This window comes from Spermophilus citellus (genome assembly GCF_964194105.1).
Source record: "Spermophilus citellus genome assembly, chromosome: 2".
NCBI classification, from domain to species: Eukaryota; Metazoa; Chordata; class Mammalia; order Rodentia; family Sciuridae; genus Spermophilus; species Spermophilus citellus.
The window spans coordinates 164,172,765-164,193,444 of NC_138183.1; the positions used below are offsets into that span (position 1 = coordinate 164,172,765).

At 34.6% G+C, this 20,680-nt stretch overlaps 1 protein-coding gene across 3 annotated transcripts in view; it reads right to left on the reverse strand.

Annotated features, from left to right (window-relative positions):
- The window catches only part of GRIA4 (glutamate ionotropic receptor AMPA type subunit 4), a gene marked incomplete at both ends in the record, with an annotated part of 332,583 nt that overhangs the window by 71,698 nt on the left and 240,205 nt on the right, over window positions 1–20,680 (reverse strand). For all 3 annotated transcript variants that reach the window (XM_081278586.1, XM_081278587.1, XM_081278588.1), the window contains one exon: window positions 8,594–8,647. In XM_081278586.1, the coding sequence (XP_081134712.1) occupies window positions 8,594–8,647 (54 nt within the window). The remainder of the gene's footprint in view (window positions 1–8,593; window positions 8,648–20,680) is intronic.

Here is a 20,680-nt window from a genome sequence, read left to right on the forward strand (position 1 = left end):
ATATTTTCAGTTTAGCTCAACACAAGTATTTCTTGAATGCCTCTATGAATGCATGAGGGTACGGGAGACAAATAAAACAACATCAAAAAGTCTCCTGTTGAGGACGTAATTGTCCTCTGATACAGATATGAGCAAATGTGTATTATATAAAGGCAATATCAAGGTATAATGACATTCTGAGTCGCTGATAGGCAAGGTCATTTTAAGGGTTTTTGGTTTAATTGTAAAGTGATCTAAAAGCAGAGAGAGCTGGGAATTTGAACCAGAGAATGTAAAAAACTTTGATTATATTAGTTACTACCATCCTGAGAATCCTGGGATACATTACTGCAAGAGAGGAGAGCAAGCAAGGCCACGCATGGGTTCCTGTGTTGTGGAAAAAAGATGGTTTCCACTGGGTGGAATGAAGAAGCCTGGAGGAAAAGGGGTGTTATCTTTTTGGCATAGAAATAGTAACCTGGGTTTCAAAAATTCTAGAAAGCTATTAATTTTCTATTGATTGATCAGTTGTTTTCTGTTGTGTATCAATTATATCTCCTCCTTCCCATCTTCCCTCTCTTCCTTTCTTCCTGCTTTCCTTCCTTCCTTTCTGTTATACCTAGCATCTTTTCTCCATTAAGAATCTAAAGTGTCTTACAAAAATATGCACTCAAAGCAGGAAGAGGGAAAATGCATATTAAGGAAGTAAATTGATGAAGCCCAAAACATTATTAGCTCAGGGAAAGTGAACCACACACACACACACACACACACGCACGCACGCACGCACACGCACACACACACACACATACACGTGCACACACATGCACACATAAACAGGCTTGGAGCATCTGTCATTGCTTTTTTTTTTTTTAAAGATAGAGTGAGAGGAGAGAGAGAGAGAGAGAGAGAGAGAGAGAGAGAGAGAGAGAGAGAGAGAGAATTTTTAATATTTATTTTTTAGTTCTCGGCGGACACAACATCTTTGTTGGTATGTGGTGCTGAGGATCGAACCCGGGCCGCACGCATGCCAGGCGAGCGCGCTACCACTTGAGCCACATCCCCAGCCCCTGTCATTGCTTTTTGCTTTATTTTCTTTTAGTGTTTTGTAAAGGATTTTTAAAAAATATATACAAGGAAATTTATTGCAGGATAATTTGGAATGGCCAAGACCTAGAAACAATCTGGGTGTCCTCAATAGGAGAATGATTAACTAAAATCATGGTGTTGATACTTCTTTATTTGTTTATTTTATTTTTGTTTTTAGATATGCATGACAGTAGAGTATATTTGGGCATATTATACATACATGAAGTATTAAGTTACCATTCTTGTGGTTGTACATGATGTGGACTTACACTGGTTGTTTGTTTATATATGAACATAGGAAAGTATGTCTGATTCATTCTATCTTTCCTATTCCCATCTCCCCTCTCTTCCCTTCCATTCAGTCCCCTTTGTCTAATCCATTGAAACACTGACTTTTCAGTTTTCATCTTATGCTCCTGTGTATTTTCTTTCTTTCCTTCTTGCTTCCTTCCTTCCTTCCTTCCTTCCTTCTTTCCTTTTTAATTTTTTATTTTTCTACTTAGTTGTATATGGTAGCAGAATGCATTTCAATTTATCATACACAAATGGAGTGCAACATTTCAATTCTCTGGTTGTACATGGTATAGAGATGCATTCTTCATGCAGTCACACATGTACCTAGGGTAATGATGTCCATCTCATTCCACCATCTTTCCTATCCTCATATTTCTTTTTCTTTTTGGTTTGGGAGATTGAACCCAGGGGCACTTAACCACTAAGTTACATCCCCAGGCCTTTTATTTTATGACAAGGTGTCTCTAAGGTGCCAAGGCTGGTTTTGAACTTGTGATTCTTTTGCTTCAGCCTCCTAAGTCACTGGGATTACAGGCATATGTGGTTTTGCCCAGCTCTTATGCTTCTGTGCACAAAGTTGTGTTTTAATTTTATTAATTATCAAAGCCCTGGCAGAGGCACCATAATACCATAAAAAATAAAATAAAAGAATAGCCCTGCCTTTGAATCCCACCTTTGTTGCTTTCTAACCTAGGCTTCCTACATGCAAAGTGAGAAGGATAATTCAAAAGTAACTATCACATCTGATTTGAATTCAGTAATTGATAGCAATTATTAATTCATTCACTCAACAAATATTTATTTCATGCCTTGTTATATGCCAGCTACTTTGACAGATAATCAGTAACATTCTGATTTCATTGAGGAATAAAGTAGATAGCAGAAAGCAAATCTATGTTTTGGAAATTGGAAAAACACTGACCATCAATCTTTTAGCTACTAAAATGTCAGTTGAACGTTTGTTTGCTTTTACCAGAGTATAGTGCAAACCCACAGGCAGGCAAATAATTTCAATATTTTCTAAAAAGCCACAGTAATTCAACTGTTGCATCGGTTACTAATTGATGACAATATTATTTTCTTTCAGCCATGGCTGAAATGGAAGGTCTGTCAAGCCTTTTATAGCATTATCCACAGCTGCAAGACATTCAGGCAAAGCTGCAGCCTTCAGAAAAAAAAAAAAAAAAAAACAAAACAAAAAAAAAAAACAAAAAAAAAAAAAAAAAAACATCTGATGTAAAGCCTGTCTAATAAACAACAGCCTACATTTCTCTCATTCCATCCACTGAAGATAAGGGAAGAATTACCTTGTCATGATAAACTCATTTTACTTATGATTTGAATGAATGGTGGGTGGCTTAGTTAATTTTTGCTATGTCTGTTCTAGTACAGGAAATATTTTCTCTTTCATATATTTTCTTAAAATTTTATATAGAAAATGGATAGGATCTAGACAGAAAAGCAGTTTCCTTGGAAACAGTTACTTTAGTGGCCATTAAGTTTCAGTTTGTATCCATATAATATTGTGGAACTGAAAGTTCTGGGGCAACAATGTAATAAAATCATTTATTCTGCAGTCAGGGGGAAATCAGTGGGTGAGTGTCTTAAGCAAATTCTGCTTAGGGCTGGGTGGTCAGAAGAAAGGCCCTCTACCTGTTGAAACTGGCTACTAAGTTGCTTGTATTCCACCATGATTAATGACCTTTCCAGATTAATTCCCATCTTAGTTTTCCTTAAATTTCCATTTGCAACTCACACATTCTCTAGGGGGAGAGGGGGGAATGTTTAAAATTAGCATCAGTTATCCTGCTGACCATGTTAATCTGTAGGTCCAATCGCATCACTGATATTTACTAAATGCTCATCCTTTAAGTTTTATCTAATTCATGCAAATTTTCTGCTTCTTTGAATTTCAGGTTCACAGGTTGACTAAATCACATCAAGAAAGTTCCGGTGCAGTTTGCAGAAGGAACATCAAACAGAATGGGGAAATTCTCTCTCCTCATCTTTTAAAAATTAGTTTGAAGGAATGGGCTTAAAGTATGTGCTTTTGATGTACCTGTAGATGGTGGAGTGAGACCTGCTCCATGCAGAAAAGTTGAAACATAGGAAGCAGAAAGAAAAATGTAAAACAATATTGCCAAGTTGGTAAAATCTTTAACTGGAGTCACTGGACTTGAATTGCCTGAATAAAAATGTGTTAGATTGGGAATCTGGGGCACTGTTTCTAGGCCCATTCTGAAATAAACCATACATATAAATGCAGGCAAGTCACTTTGCTCTCTGTATATTTGTTTGCTTTCTAGGTGAGACATGAGTAGTATACTGCATGTATGTGGCAGGTTGTGTGTGTGTGTGTGTGTGTGTGTGTGTGTGTATGCATGTGTGTGTGATGTGATAAGGGAGAGGTGAAGCATAGATTCAGTTAGTCTTTAATTATATACCCTAAACATGTCATACTTTTGAATTTCTTTATGTCAGAACCAGGTGTTTTCCTATATATGAAATGAATATATTTTTTAAAAAATCAAAAATTCAAGTGATTACAAGATTCTGACTTTGCCTTGCAGGTGGAACAAATGTCAAGAGCTCCTTGTTGCTGTGGATGGCCACATAACTGTGAAGGAGGAGTTAATATCAATACAGAGCAATGTCCAAAGCCAGATCCCCCTCAGGGTGATGTGGGGGATGCTTAAATGAAGGGTCACTTTGTGGCATTATTGTCACTGTGTGGCATTTCCCTGGGAGTTTAAATAACTCATATGTTATTTATTCATTAGTGAATTTATTTAATTGTTGCAAGCAGACAGGCCAGAGCTTCAAATTTGCCTTTGAGACTTAATGGTCTGTGTGATATTGGGTAAATTATACTGACCCTCATTTTCCAGTCTATAAAATAAACATCTATTTTTTAAGGACTAATTAAAATAATTATAGTAACAAAACAAACACAATGACCATAGCTGGGTTCTGGAGGAAAAGCAGAAGTTGAACAGATAAAGAGGAAGGAAAAAGACCTGTTTCATAGACGCTGTAGGAACAACATCTTAAAGAGCCTGTGGTGTGCTAATGCCTTATTCACAGTTGTGCTACAGGCTGTTGGACAGCACTTGCTTCAAAGGAGGTTTTGATGAAGGAGAAAGAAGCCTTCACCAACACCAATGACATACTATCAAAGGCACAAGGTGATGTTGAACACAGAAAAGGGGTTATCATAATGGTACTTAAGGACTGCTTTCAAAAAGAAATGGCTGTAACAATTAATTAAGATTGGGTGGGACAAATGCTTTGAAGTAGAGACAGTGGCCAAGCTAAAGCTTCTAAGAGAAAAGCAGGTGTCTGGGAGTCAGGGTTTGATTAGGAGAACAGATACATGTGGGGGTGGGCTCTGCATTGAGTAGGAATAAAGTCATTTCTTTTTTTCCCTGTGGTACTGGGGAGTGTGTGTGTGCGCGTGCGTGCATGTTAAAGCACTAAGAGTGCTTTAACACTGAGCTATATCCCCAGCCCTCCTTATTTTTTATTTTGAGACAGGGTTTTGCTAAATTGCTGAGGTTGACTTCCAACGTGTGTTCCTCTTGCCTTTCCAGTCACTGGGATTACAGGTATGCACCACCACACTTGATAAGGGTGATAAAAACCTTAAAGGGCTATTTGCATTAAGTAGTACAAAGAGTTGATCCTAAAGAATTTAAGTAGAGCAATGCTTCACTTTAGAATGCTTATTCTGGTAGAAGATTGTGAAAACCGGAGCAATGACTCAGAGTTAGACAGTATGTCATTTTAGAGAAACGAAAGTCCTATGGAGAGGTGAGACAATTATTAGCAGGTAGGGCTGCAAGTCCACAGGACAGCATATCATAAAGGGTCTGATGTCTTTTACTATATTTGCAGTCTGGGACCATGGAAAAAAAATTAAGCAGGGAAATGATACAATCATGCCTGTGTTTAAAAAAATAACTGGTAGATCAGTGAAAGAACTAGAAAAGAGAAACTCTAAGGACTAAGAAATTGATTTCCTTACTTTGGTCTCTGAAAAACAACAACAACAGAACAACAACAAAAAACAGACTACATGAACTAACAGATAACATATTCCTACTTCTATATCCTGGAAGAGAACACAATCTATTGAGAAACAATATTCTTTTCTAGTACCTCTAGATGGTTGGTATATTGAAATAAAACATACATATGCCCACACACAAATCATATACAGGACACAGAAAAGATAAAGAGATTCTAGCAATCTCCCTTTCCTTGTGTTACTTATTCTTAATATGCAACAGTTAATGACAGTGGCAGTGAAGGTCATCCAGAAATTTCAAGAATCAGGGAGAGCTGTACTTCTTCCTTTAGCTATCAGCATAGTTCAAGCCCGTCAGATGATGTCAACTTCCTGTGGAGCTTCTTAGACCCACTGAAGGCTGTGTGTGGCCTGAGTAATATGAGAAGGGATTATCATTTCTTTTAATCTGGCTAGAAATGAGATAATAGCACACTGCTGATAGTTGCAAAGGCTAGGGAGATCACTGCATGTAAAAAATGACTTCCTTTTTTTCAGGACAGACTGCTGTATGAGCTGGATGAGGATGATAGTTAATTGAGGAAGATAACTTCAACTCAGATAATGACAAGGCAGACTAAAGCAATGCGAAACAGAATTCCCAACTTACTTGCAGCCTTAGCCATAAATAAACTGAATATTATTTTATTTAAATACTTGGAATCTGTCTTCTTTTATTCAGCCAAAGAGTTTAATGACCCTTGGGAAGTCAATATTTCTGTGACCTTCTTTACATTGATTCTTGGCTGAGAGGATTATCACCTTAAAAGACTCTAAAGGGTACTTAGATTTAAATTGTTTCTCCAGGGAGTTTAACTTGTGTAAATAAGGGATGTTCTTGGCTTTTACAAAATTCGTGTTTATAAATTGATGATACAATTGCTCTCATATTGATGTCTGCTAGTTTCATTCTTCCCTTTTTGATAGATAAAGGTTGGAGTTTACACTTTCTGCTTTGATTTCCAACATTGTACTTAAAATATTTGTTAGAATATTTCAAAAGAATACTTTAAGTCTTCTGGAATATTTATAGCCAAAGGCAACCAGTAAGAATTGCTATTTGAAAAATCAGTTCTTACATATTAAATCAGTCTTGAAGAGTTGGTTAATTAGCATATTTTTTAATTTATAAAACCTGAATTGTAAATTATATATGAAATTATTTTCTTCATTTATTATAGAATGCTGCTATTATGTAGATTTACAATAAAATTTTGACTATTAACCTTGTATCCTGCAACCCTGCTAAACTCACTTATTGGTTTTATGATAATGTTTTGATTTCTTAGAATTTTTTTATAACAAAATCTTGTTCCTTTTTAATCTGGATTCCTTTTATTTATTTTCTCACTTCATTGACCTTGCTGGGATCCTTGGTATGATACTCAGCAGAAGTGGTGAGAAGATACCTCCTTATCTTCTTTTCAGATCTTAGGGAAATCATTCAGTCTTTCAACATTAAGTGTAATGTTAATGTAGCTTTTTATTTTGATTCTTGATTGGCTTCACATTTAAGACTCTTAGGTACATAATTCTCAAGAAATAGTTATTGATTGACCAAATGAAACAAAAATCACTCTGGTCTTGTAAATAAGAGTCCTTTAGGGATAAATGAATGTCAACAGAATCTGAGTACACTATATTATATAGACATGTTCATGTCAGTGATCTAATCATGTGATACAAAGATATCAACTGCATATGACAAAAACTTATTTTTAGTGAAAGTGATGGTTCTATTCCTACCACAAGCAAAAGAGTTTTCCTGCTTCATATGTTGGTATTTTGGATAGCTTAAAAATGCTGCCATCAACTAGGGCTGTTTATGACAGGTTATGCTATCCATTAGAGTGCTATAAATATTAATTCTTTCCATTTTGTGCTGGTTTATTTATTTTTGTTGCCAATGTCAGCAACTCATTTCTGGAAAGATAGTTTATAACATTGATTTTTTTTCCCTGCACTCTGTTGTTTGGAAAGAATAAATGTCAAACCACTCTATTTGCAGTAAAGTAATTAATTAGAATCTCATTATATAATGTCACTGTAGATACAGACATCCCATAATCATAGGATCTTTTATAGTGATTAATGACAGAATATATTTGCTTTAAGATTTGAATCTTTATAAAAATAATAAAACACATCTATTGGATTATTAAAAGTAATGGAAAAGACAAGTCAAAAATTTCCAGTATTTATATGATAATCCATTAAGTTGCAAAAATTATAGTTTATTCAAGAAATGCAATACAGTAATGATTCACAATCTATTGCTGCATTTCATTACCTTAGCTCCATACTGAAATCCTATTCACTAAAGACTAAAAATTTCTATCTTAACATGTGATGTTCCACTCACTACATGAAATGAGGGATAAAGCTGAATCTCTTTTGTATCCTTTAGTTTCTTTCCTGCTTCACTCAAAAGATACTCACCAAAGAAATGTGTCATGGGGGTAGATTAAAAAGGAGAAAGCATTCCTGACTTTTCCAGGATAAACCACTTTGGGGATCAAGCCCTCAGGGCAGGTGGTACTTTAATAAAGCAAGAGAGAATGAACCTCCAGAGACAATTCCTGTGCACACCCCAACCCACACAGACACTGAAGGGCTAGCAAGAAGTATGTAGTGGGCCTTGTCAAGAGATCTATGAGTCCTTGTCTTAGCCCTCTAAGAACTTCATTAATGTGCATGTATCCTGTTCATTAGCCATCTCTGTGTAATATGTGAAAATTTGATGTAGTTTTTAAAAAATGTATTACTTCCAGTCAAAAGATTCAGTTATAATTATTATATTTTTCTTGAATTGGAGAACATAGATTATTAGTTTAGATGATTCATGAAATACCCAAGTATTGGCAATCTTCATCCATAGACAAGCATTTATCATTTAGACAAGACAAACCAGTATTTAACTTGATAAGTAATAAACACTACAATTAATTTTTAAGTCTCTTTGGCAGATACCCAGCTAATTTGCATAAAAATATTGAATTCTACATTAAAAATGTGATGATCATTGTAGTAAAATAGTCTATGAGTTAGAAACACAGTAGATAATGTTGTTTGACCATTTATTGTAGCATTATTTTAAGGCATGGTTAAAATAGTTTTGAATGCATGAGTGATTAACATGAAAAGTAGAAAAGAAAGAGTTCTTACCAAATTTGCAATGATATAATGGTAGCCTTTAACGTGCTTTCCAACACTCACAATCTGTGGAGATATAAGGAAAAAAATAAACTATTGTAGCATAATTTCATGTGGAAATATGATGGGGAAATAATATAGTTTTCCTTATAAAAGTCAGATATTCTAATTAGAAGAACTTTATAAGCCACACTAAATATAAGTGGCTAATATAAAAACAAACATCATTTTATTTCATTCATTCACTTTTGCTTCATTTATAACTAACCAATTATTTTATTGTACTTTGTTTCAAAAGTAGTTTAATTTCCTTAGAGAAAATGAAAAAACTAAGAACCAACGATTTATTTCTAAAGAGAATATATTTCTAAATGTATCTATTTCTAAAGAGACTGCACTAACATAAATAATTATGACCTGAAGAATTTAGATGTAGTTTATTTATTGATAACAACTTTATTTTTCCTTTGGAGATTAAAAAACTCTTATTTTCTATAAAACTGAAAATTCCTTGAATAAGAGAAAATCTAATTGTAATTGCTAATGAGCAGCTTTGCAACCTCTGATAGCCTAAAAAATAAAACAAGATTTTCATACTTTTTCATTATCAAGGAAAAAATTCATTTTTTTAGCATTTTGATATCCTCAGAAATTCTTTTTGCATTTGAATGACTTGAGTATGAAATAAAGAAAAACCCCTGTAATACCAGAACTCAATTATGTTTCATGGGCGAAATGAAACTTCTGCCCATCTTTTCATTTCGATAGCATCATAGATACTTGTTGACTTCAAATTTCTACATTTTCACTATGACTAGTTTGAATTTCTATCTTTTCATTATTCAGGGTTTGTTCTACTGTCTATGAGGATTGTCCTTCAATTCTGGAAAATTATCAGCCAAAATCCCTTAAATTATTACCATGGAGTGTTTTGAATTTGGTTCTAATAGATACTATGATATTAGAATCACCAACCTGTGGCTACTTTTTGATAATTTCTCAGATTATAGATCAGAGTGTGTGTGTGTGTGTGTGTGTGTGTGTGTGTGTATTCAAAATATAATCTGCCTCAAGAAAAAGGCTCTGATAATTTTTGGCGAAATATTTCCCTCGCCTCACTCAGCCCTATTGGGGACAGAAAAGACATAATTGACTTCAGGTATACATGGTGGATATTTTTCTCCTCCAGCTTTATTAGATTGTTACCTTTCAATGATTACACTTTATAAGGAGTCTAAGATCTAATTTGTTGCCTTGACTGTCCCCAAAGCTCTTGTTCTTGGATGAGCACTGAATCCCCAATTGGTTACCTAATCCATTGAGTTCTCAATGGCAGCAGCCTTTAGCTCTTGGCCCCTGAAGATTTCCTTTACTTTCTCGAAATTCAGCTTTACATTTGTAACTTTATAGAGCTGTTCTACATTTTTAAAATTGCCAGATGTGCCATCAAGGAAAGGACAAGCAATAAAAAGATAAAATTATAAAGAGAGTTGAATAAAGAAGCATTTTAATGAGCTGTTGTATTGGATGATCCAAACCTGCGTGATTTAGTATGAGTGTAGCAGGTTAGAGCCATGTTATTGTTTGGGATTCTCAGATATAGCTTGTGTAAAAGGGGAAGAATAAACTTGGTAATTGGTACTTAGTTAGGAATCTGCATCCTCTAGTACTGAGTCTACTATAGATTCCTGCACTTTGGCCTCCAGGGATTGTTGCATTATTTTTTTCTTTCTGATTCACTACAACTTTCTCTTGTATGATTATTTAAGGCTTCTCTGCACTCTCTTTAAGCCTCCATGCCCACCCTGCTTCTTTTTATAACACTCTCAACTTATGGTCTTTGCATGACTACAGTCAAACACTTATGCCAGTTTTATAAAATATCCACTTTAAGGTATAATACAGTGGAAAATGTTAAAATATGTGGAACCACTGGAAAATTGGTACTGGGTATTTCCATAAAAATCATTACTGTCCAGCAAAGAACTGTAATCAATTAAAGCCACAAATAACTGAAAGGGACAAAAGTCCTGACAGAAAAGTTCTCTCAGAACTCCGTATACCTCAAGACAGGAGAATGTAGAGGTGAAGAGGCTGCATCTTTTAAATAGAAACAGATGATACATCTAGACATAGAATAAGAATCCAGGGTCTGTTTAGAGTTCTGAAGATTAGATGAGGAAGGATACACGTTATATTGATCTCTGCTTTCAAAAGGCCCATCTTCGCAAGAATTAAACACGTTATTGATTAATTGAATCCTTTAATTACTTTTTTTGTTTATTTTCAGTAAATAAATAATTCTTTAGAAACATCAATGGTGTTGGCTGAATAATTTAGTTTTAAACTCAGGGTTATGTATATTTATAAGTTAAATACCAGATATAAACGCTGTAATTGTTTTATTAACAAATTATGGCTTCATCAGTCTTTGTGAGTGTAACTTCTAAATCTTTTTTCTTTAATTAAAGTTAGAAAAAAATATATCCAAAGCACCATTTCTTCATGAGCTCACCTGTCAATTCAGCTTAATTCAGTGAAGTGCCTTCTATGTTTCAGTTTTGGGGGTAGGAGATTCAAGGAGCAGGATGGTAAATGAGTCAGTGTTACTGTCACAAGAATGTTTATTATTCATAAGGGGATAAGACCCAAAGAGAAAAATCATAAATATAAGAAAAAGTGAGGAGAGTACTATGGCTTTCAAAAAGAAAGCTATATTATTTGCTTGGGAGAACAAGGCAGATTTTTTCCCCTTCTTTCCACATTTTTTTTTTTTTGGTGTATTGTAGTTATATATATTGATGAGATTTGTATTACATATACGCACATGTACACAATATTAAAATATAGTTTGGCCAATATCACTCCCCAGCACTTCACCCTTCTTCCCCAACTCCCACCCTGCCAATAAGATAGATTTTAAGACAATAGACACTAAATGAATATTGACTGGTATGGTTAAATCTTAAGTTTAAGAGAATACAAATGCCACAAATATTAAAATAGTGAGGTTAACTTGAAACATGCAGATAAATAAAAGTTTGGCCTTCAATGCATAGACAGATCTTGTGGTAATTCTTTGTGGATCAATGGTTTATAAAGCACTCAGGAGTCCTTCTATAAGGGATGGAATATAATACCTGAAAGCATTATGAAACTGATTCTGTATCAAGCAATACCATCTGCTAAAGACATGCAGTGGCACATTCAAGTATGAATGGTTCTGTTTTTCCTTTGAGTGTGATCTTTTAAGTCAGCTGGAACTTCTCTCAGATGTCATTATGTTCCAGAGAATTCACTGACATCAAGAAAAGAGTACAATGTGTAGTATGGTTGTGTTCAGGTCACTACATTGGTAAATGCTGGAAGCTTACTCTCGTTAATCCTCCTTTATTTTTTATTTTTTTTATTATTCGTTGTTCAAAGCATTACATAGCTCTTGACATATCATATTTCATACATGTGATTCAAGTGGGTTATGAACTCCCATTTTTACCCCGTATATAGATTGCAGAATCACATCGGTTATACATCCACTGTTTTACATATTGCCATACTAGTGTCTGATGTGTTCTGCTGCCTTTCCTATCCTCTACTATCCCCCCTCCCTTCCCCTCCCCTAGCATCTTCTCTCTCTACCCTATCTACTGTAATTCATTTCTCTTCCTTGTTTTTTTTCCTTTCCCCTCACTTCCTCTTATATGTAATTTTGTATAACAATGAGACCCTCATTGTTATACAAAAGTTAATCCTCCTTTAGATAGAGTTCCTAACTTCCATATATCCCCTGAATGTTGATTTTTAAAGTGCTTCACTACACACACACACACACACACACACACACACACACACATACTTCTTTCCTTCCTTCCTTCCTTCCTTCCTTTCTCCCTCCCTCCCTCCCTCCCTCCCTCCCTCCCTCCCTTCCTTCCTTCCTTCCTTCCTTCCTTCCTTCCTTCCTTCCTTTCCTTCCTTCCTTCCTCCTTTCCTCCCTTCCTTCCTTCCTTGGCACATTGAACCTTGAACCTCTGAGCCATATTCCTAGCTCTTTTGATTTTTTATTTTGAGACAGGGTCTGTCCAAATTGCTTAGGGCCTCACTAAGATGCTGAGGCTGGCCTTTAAAAACAAAAACAAAAACAAAACAAAACAAAACAAAACAAAACACCTTTTAGTTGTTAATGAACGTTTATTTATTTATTTATTTATTTATTTATTTTTACTTATTTATGTGTGGTGCTGAGGATCAAACCCAGGCCCTCACACGTGTGAGACAAGAACTTTCCCACTGAGCCCCAGCCCCAGACCCCTAGGGTGGCTTTCACTTGGGATCCTCCTGCTGGGATGCTTCACAATATACTTCGGAAACAAAACAAAACTTTGGTTTTCACTGAAGAAAAAGGTAAGGCAAGGTGCTTTAGTAAAAAGGTTGCAGACTGAAACTACAATCTTGAAAAATAATATCATAACTTTAGTTTCAAGGAAAGATACATAAATGAAGTGAGGAAAATAAAGTACCCCAGACCAAGAACTAAGGCTGTTAAGTAGTTTCAAGGAAAGATACATAAATCAAGTGAGGAAAATAGAGTACCCCAGACCAAGAAGTAAGGCTGTTAAGTAACCAGAATTTAGGGAAAGAATAGAAATGTGAGTTCTCATCTGATATTTGAAGATAAAGATATGTATGTCTGTGAGTATTGCATATGCCTGCATGTATATGTGTATGTGCATATATTTTTTATATTCTTCTATACTTGGAGAGGTTAGAGATTATAAAAGTTTCTAATTAGGAAAAATCCTTTTTTAGTGAAAGAGAAGGGTGCAAGAATTGCACGTAAAAGATTGGCTGCTTCTTAATGTAGTGGCCTTTCTCTCACTGAAGTTCAGTGATTCACTTCCAGTAAAGGATGTTGAGGTAAGGTCCTTCTTTGGTTATAGAGTCCTATGTATCTTTGTGTCTTTATCAGGGACTATAATAGACTCTACTTACCCACCTTATCATTTCAATGCATACACACTCACATGCCCAAATTAGCACCTAGGTTTTCTTGCCTCAGAGTTTCCTCTGGTCTTTAGATCCCATTCTGCCCTAGGAAGACGGAAGTGGTCAGAAGTAACAGTGTGTTAAAGCCCTCTTCTGCTCTAGTAGTCTTCATCCAGTGCCTGACAAGTTGCTGTGTAAATCCTCCAAATCTTTCCCCCTCACAAGAGCAATGATCCCTACCTATGTTTCCTGCACTAGCTTCCTCCAGTAATTAGTTTACACTCATTCCAAACTGGATTAAACCTTTGTCACCCACATGCTAATTTGCTTGATGAATGCACCTTTGATCCACTACATTTTTCTACTCCCTTTCCAGTCTATTTTTCACCTCCCACACAGTTTGCACAAAAATCCTTGTCTTAAGGCTGGCTTCTGAGGAAAATAAAGCTATGCCAGTCTCCAAGTAAAAATCTCAGTGATATGGGAACAGAATCAGTAATTAAGGGGGGGGGAGTTTACCTTTGTTGGCTTATTGTACCATACTTTCATCTCAAGTGTAACACCTCTGTGTTATATCTAAGTCCCTAATCTTTATGCATAACCAAGGACTCAAATTGCACAAACTGCCACACTGTTATTTGGATATCTGAAATTAGTGAAAACTATTTATTCTCTCACATATATAAACAGGAATGATTTAGTGTCATTTTTTGACAATTTCTTTGTATTCGTAACACAGGATCTCCCCCCACCCCCATATTGTCTTATATACCCATTTTAAGCACTTATTTGTTACTGTTTCTTCTTTGCCTTTATCCAGAATGTCTCAACACATTCTTTAGTTGTTATCTTTTCCTGTAATAGAATTTGTATCAGTCTTTACCAATTTTACTAATTAGCAAATTGAAGGCCCTATAAGGTATACTGCACAAAGAGGGTCTTAAAGCTACAGGGTAAAAAGCTAGTGCTGAAATTCCGATGTTTAATTCCTGCTTTTGTGTGAAATCCATTCATCCCTCTGTGGTATCCATAACTGACTACAGAAAGAATATTAAAGACTGTGTATACCCTTCTCTCTGCCTATTATGATGGTTCTAGAATTCTACATCCATAAAGCTTGAATAATATGATTCTCATAATGTTAACTATGAACATCCCTTAGCAGATCTTCATTTTGATTTAACAGCATTTTAATTTAGTGACTTAGATTATTTTCAAAGAAGCACCAAAGATTCTATAGCATATGTAATTATACATTTGAAGCACATATAATAGCTTGAAAGAAAAGTTAGAAACATGCTATTTTTTAATTAAAGACACATTTTGTAAGAAGCAATATAAAAGTAATTCATATGAGATATAAATGGAAGGGGGTAAACAAACATATTTTTTAAAGATCAGTAAGTGATGAAACTGGGTCTCCAGTTCAGGTATTTTGAATATAGTTTTTGTATTTCTTTTACTACAGTCTTTCCCTTTAGACCATAGCCATTCACAAAAATGACTAATTTTGGAGCAATGATAATATATTTTTCATGAGAGGAGAATGAATAAAACATATTTAAAAGGGTGACATGCTTTATCACATTTGATATTTGATGAATATCATGCTGGTTGATGAGAAAAATCAGCTTTCTCATAATGAAGCAAATGACACAATCATTTTCTGGTAAATATCTCCTGTTTGAACATACTTCTTATTTGAATATATATATATATATATATATATATATATATATATAATATATTGGAATAATATACTTCTTATTTGAACAATGTCCTTTGTTCTATTTTGTGTGAGATAGGGATAGAGATACATGGGTGGAGAGCTACCAGGTAAGCTTAATGCATCCAAGTGTAGGTTTGCAGTTTCATCATACATCTAATTAGCAGAAAAGCTTAACGTAGATTTAATTTTATATGGCTTGTACTTTACTAGATCTATATTTAAAATAACAGTTTGAGTATACCCCTAAATTTAATACTCAACTAAATCCAATAAATGATTTATCAATTACAAGTTAAGCCATGTACACTATAATTCAGTATTAAATACCTAAAGGTGCTCTCTTTGAAAAATGGCAATTCCATAAACAGAAGTACATAGTTAACTTTTATTAATCAACAATGATAAGACTATTTCATCTCTTGAGCTGTCCCTTATTGGCTATATCATCAATAAATCAACATCTATCCCTGTGTTATTAAGAAAACTTGAGGAGACTGTTGATGATGGAAATACAGTTATTTTTCTTTTTTGGTACCGGGGATTGAACTCTGATACACTCAATCACTGAGCCACATTCCCAGCCCTATTTTGTATTTTATTTAGAAACAGGGTCTCACTGCGTTGTTTAGTACTTCGATGTTGCTGAGGTTGGCTTTTAACTCAAAATCCTTTTGTCTCAGCCTTTAGAGCTGCTGGGATGAGAGGCATGTGCCACCCAGCCGGGCCATAAGTTTATTTTTCAATATTGAATATATCCCAAACAAATATATATTTATAATAAAATATTTGCTGAATTTTAAGACCAAATATGCTCAAGATGAAACCATTTGTTCAAACATGGCTGCATAGGCACCCTGTGAACATGGTGGTGGATGGATGACTTCTGAGACCCAGTCTCTTTGAGAGTCTGATTCTGTCACTGGTATAGAGGACTGTGTGAGCCATTAGTTCTAGGAGGCTTATATTAATATAGCAGATTTCCACTCTATCCCCTTGATTTTATATTTCTTTCTTCATCATATTTGCACTATTATCATTTGAACATTCTTTCCTCCCTCATTTTAATTCAAGATTTCTGTTATCTTCTTGGATGAATACTAGGCAAATAAAATGTAAAGAGATGGCTGTGAAAAAACTGTTCTGTTGCCAATTTTGCATGGAACAGTAGGTTAAATAAGGCTTGAGAGGTTTCTTCTCTGTAGGAATTTTTAGAGACTTTAATATGTTAATGTACATTGAAATCTCAAGAGCCAGATAGTGTTCAGTTTTGTTGAAGTTTTAAAAGGTGGTTTAAGGACATCCTTCCTCCAGCATTGCCTTTCACTTACTTACCTCCTTCCTTAACTTTCACATGCAAGTCACACTTTGTTACTTTAGCACAAACATAAATGTTGCTGTAGAAACACTTAAAATTTTTCTTTCAGTGTTGGTTACTTTTTATCCACATTAACTCAACCAGATAATTTGAAGCATATTTAAAGTAAGTTCTGTCCATAACTTTTGGTAAAGCACCTTCCTCACTCTTTAATAACTTCAGTTAATAACTTTTTGATCATAAGTTTTAAAATTTGCATATGTAGTTATATTCAATGGATGAAAATGTGATCAATTAAATATATGACATATGATCCTGGAGTTATTCTACTTGCATTTGTTTCAGTAGGATAGTTCCTTTGCATTTGAGTTTATTTGGGCTTTTTAATGGTACTCATCAAAAAAGTCAGGTAGTAGAGAATCAGATCCCTATATGGTAAATTCAGAGAGGAAGCAGATAAATGAGTATAAAAGTTTTACATAAACCCTTCACATTTTTTTTGAATGATTAACCCTAATATTATTTTAAAGAAAAAAAAGTCATGACTACAGAGATAAAAGCCAGGAAAAAAAAATACCTCTCATAAATCAGATTGACCTATGTAGTATAGGTATGTAATATTTACACCGCAAACTCTGTAATAGGCATTTTGCCCGCATTTTATATGTGTCAGTCAAAATTTAAAGGCTATTATCTATATTGACTAATGATACTGTTAAAATTGCCAAAGGGATTTTCTTTCTTTCTTTTCTTTTCTTTTCTTTTTTTTTAAAAACTTAGTTAGGTCAGATCAGTTGTATTTCTCAAAAGCTTAACAAAGTAATGAAAACTATTAATCCCTAAATTTAGTGTGTATCATGGTTCTTGGCAAAGTAGACGTTTAGTAAATGAGTTTAGTAAATGTTATGATTTGAATGTGAGGTGTCCCAAAGCTCATGTGTGAGACAATGCAAGAAGGTTTGGAGGAGAAATGAGTGTGTTGTAACCTTAACCTAATCAGTAAATTAATCCCTGATGTGATTAACTAGTGGTGACTGGAGACAGGTGGGGTATGACTGGAGGAAGTGGTTCACTGGGGGTGTGGCTTTTAGGTACATAATTTTTTTGTATTTGGAGAGTGAAATCTTTCACTTTGATCTCTGATCACCATGAGAACTGCTTCCCTCCACCATACTCCTCCACCATGGTGTCAGCCTCACCTTGAGTCCCAAGAAATGGAACTGGTCTTCTATGGACTAAGACCTCTGAAACTGTGAGCCCTCAAATAAACTTTTCCTCCTTTGAAATTTTCCTGGTTGGGTCTTTTAGTCCCAGCTTTTAGTGATAAAGCTGACTAAAACAGTAAATGACTCTTCATGTTCAGCTTTTGGCACAATCAGTTTGCTTGTTTGCCTTGCTCATCTCCTCTTTCCCCTGTATTTGATGCTCAGTCACACTTACAAGCTTGCCCTGGATATGCAGCTTTCTGTTGCTCTGTATTCGCAGGTCATCGGCCTCAAATTCCCATTCCCTGCTTTTCTTTCTGGGGAATTCTAATTTATCTTTCAACAATTGTATTTCATTTTTTCTTCACTTTTACACATTGTGGTAAATTATTTGTGTTCCTCTTTTTTCTATTTGGAGTTTTTTCAAGAGATGAAATGAACTTACACAAAAGACTTGGAAACTTGCATGTATTAGTAAATTTGGGTAAAATAGTGACCAAAAGGATGAGCATTGCATTCATGTATAAGACAGAAAAATTATTGTATGAAATGGGCAGACATAGAAAATCTGTTTATCTTGTGTTGCCTGCAATATGTTTATATTGTTATGTCATTTTATCATAAGCAGAACATTATAAAAGTGAAACATTGGTTCTGGTTCTGTGCTTTTAAAGGGGAGGACAAATGGCGAGTACAGAGGTAATTGAGGATTAGACATTAGAATATAACAATTGTTTGTTATAATTGCTCTCAGAAAAACCTTAAAAAACAGAAAATAAATATCTTATGAACCATGTTAGTCTTCTATTTTTTCATTTTTTTTTGTAAAAGCAATACTAGTTTGATTTCCTTCCATAATATTAAACTTGAAACAAATTATATGCAAGCTTGGAGAAAACCTACATCAGTAGAAAAGTCATGTTCAGTTATGTGGTTTATTTTAAGGGGAGAGTTAAGAATGAATTTGTTTCCTTACCTTTCTGATGGAATCAAAATGATTAAAAATGCATCATTTCATTTATTGGTGGCTATTATGCTTTGTTGCAGAACTATATAAATACTCTATGATTTATAAAAGTGTAGTTATATTTTTGATGCTTGAAAGACTCAGGACAGTCTTCAAAGGTACTATTGAATGTTTTCCTTCCTTTTTGTTACCATCACCATCTTTTTAACATTTAGAGAGTAGATGTAAAATTCTATGGAAATGAATTATGAATTTATCTTCTCTTTTCTAATTAATAAGGAGTATTACATCCTTTTTTTTAAAAAAAAAAACCTTAGTTAAATACTTGGGTGTAGCTTAGTCTGATTTAAGGCTAGAGAAACTAATTCATTTTAAACCTCTAAATTATCAAGGAGATTTTGCTTAATCTTTTAAAAAAGACTGAACTTTTGAATCTTCACATCCAAACAACAGAGGAAATTATTCTAAAAACTGTTCTTGTGACTAAAACAATTTAGTTGAACCTAACCTAATCCTAGAATTCTCAATTCTCCCAAGACAAAAAAAAAAAAAAAACTGCATTCTGACAATCATACTTTTCTTCTTTCTTGAAAAACTTATATCCTTTATTTTCATCATTTTAAACACTTTATAAATGAGGTATAGCTGCAACATTGCAACAGTTGCTAGGAGACAATGAAACACACCCTGTTTCCATTTGCACTAGTCTGGCTGACATCTGTAAAGGTGTTTCTGTTTTCTCTGAGAACAATCAACTCAGTGTATCCTAATGGGACTTGTCCATTCAAACCAATTCAGACAAAAAGTAAGATTAAAGAAGTAAAATTCACTTTCTTAGAATAATTTTAAATCTTTTGAACTTCTTGTTTTGTTGCAGATCCTGACTGAGCAAAGCTTGATATGCAAAAGGAGTTTTATAATGAAGCAAAAGCAGCCAGCTCTGCCAATGCTGCAGTGCGGGAAAACGCTGAGATGATTTTTTTTTGCTGTAGTAATTTCTTTGGGTGCTTGATTTGTTCCTGCTGCATCTCATTCATTGTTACTTTAATATATGGAAATGAAACTCTAGTGGGTTTTTTAGCCTACACAACAAATTCTAGAATACATAGGTTTTCCTTCATTTTTGTTGGGTGAGAGTCTGAATAAGAAAGCTTTCCAGGTAATTGAAAGCTCACCTTCAGGAGCTCCAATACTGCTGGGTGCTCTTTCCTTAAACACATAGAAGCAATGTCTCCTGCCCATGTTTTCAAGTAAGGCATATTCAGATTTTCAATTATTCGACAATTAGTTTTTGAGTGATATATTGGTAAACGATAGACTCTGCTCTGATGGAAAATGCATTTAATCAGGAAAGACAATTAGCTAAACTGATGCAATATAAGGGACCTACCCCTTTTCTCCCTCCAATCTTTACAACTTCGTACTCAATAATGTTCCATTTCAATTTCTTCCTTTCCCCTTTACTCAGCTTTTATCATATAGAATACTCTTCATTTTCTTTGTATTTTTTTTTTTTTCTGCCCTGGACTATTCTTGCCCCTTTTCTGTACTTGGGAAAACACAATGCAATTTTAATTGAAATAACTGTTTTCTCTCTCAAGCATTCCTGATTGCAGTAGACTTTATTTGTCATCCCATCTGCTGACTTCTGGATACATTTCATAATATTTCTGTTCCTGAAGCCATCAAATGGTCTTGTAATGATTCATTCATGCTTTTTAGCTCCCCGCTTGAGTGCAAGTATTCCTTGCAGGGATCTTCTATGACACTGCAGATCCTGCCTGGAACAACATCTGGCACGTAGATGTTGTATGAACCTACAAGGTGTGGAGCACAGAGTTGTTCTTCCCACTGCCATCCAGATGTTTGCTACCTCATCCTTGTATAAATGACTTGAATG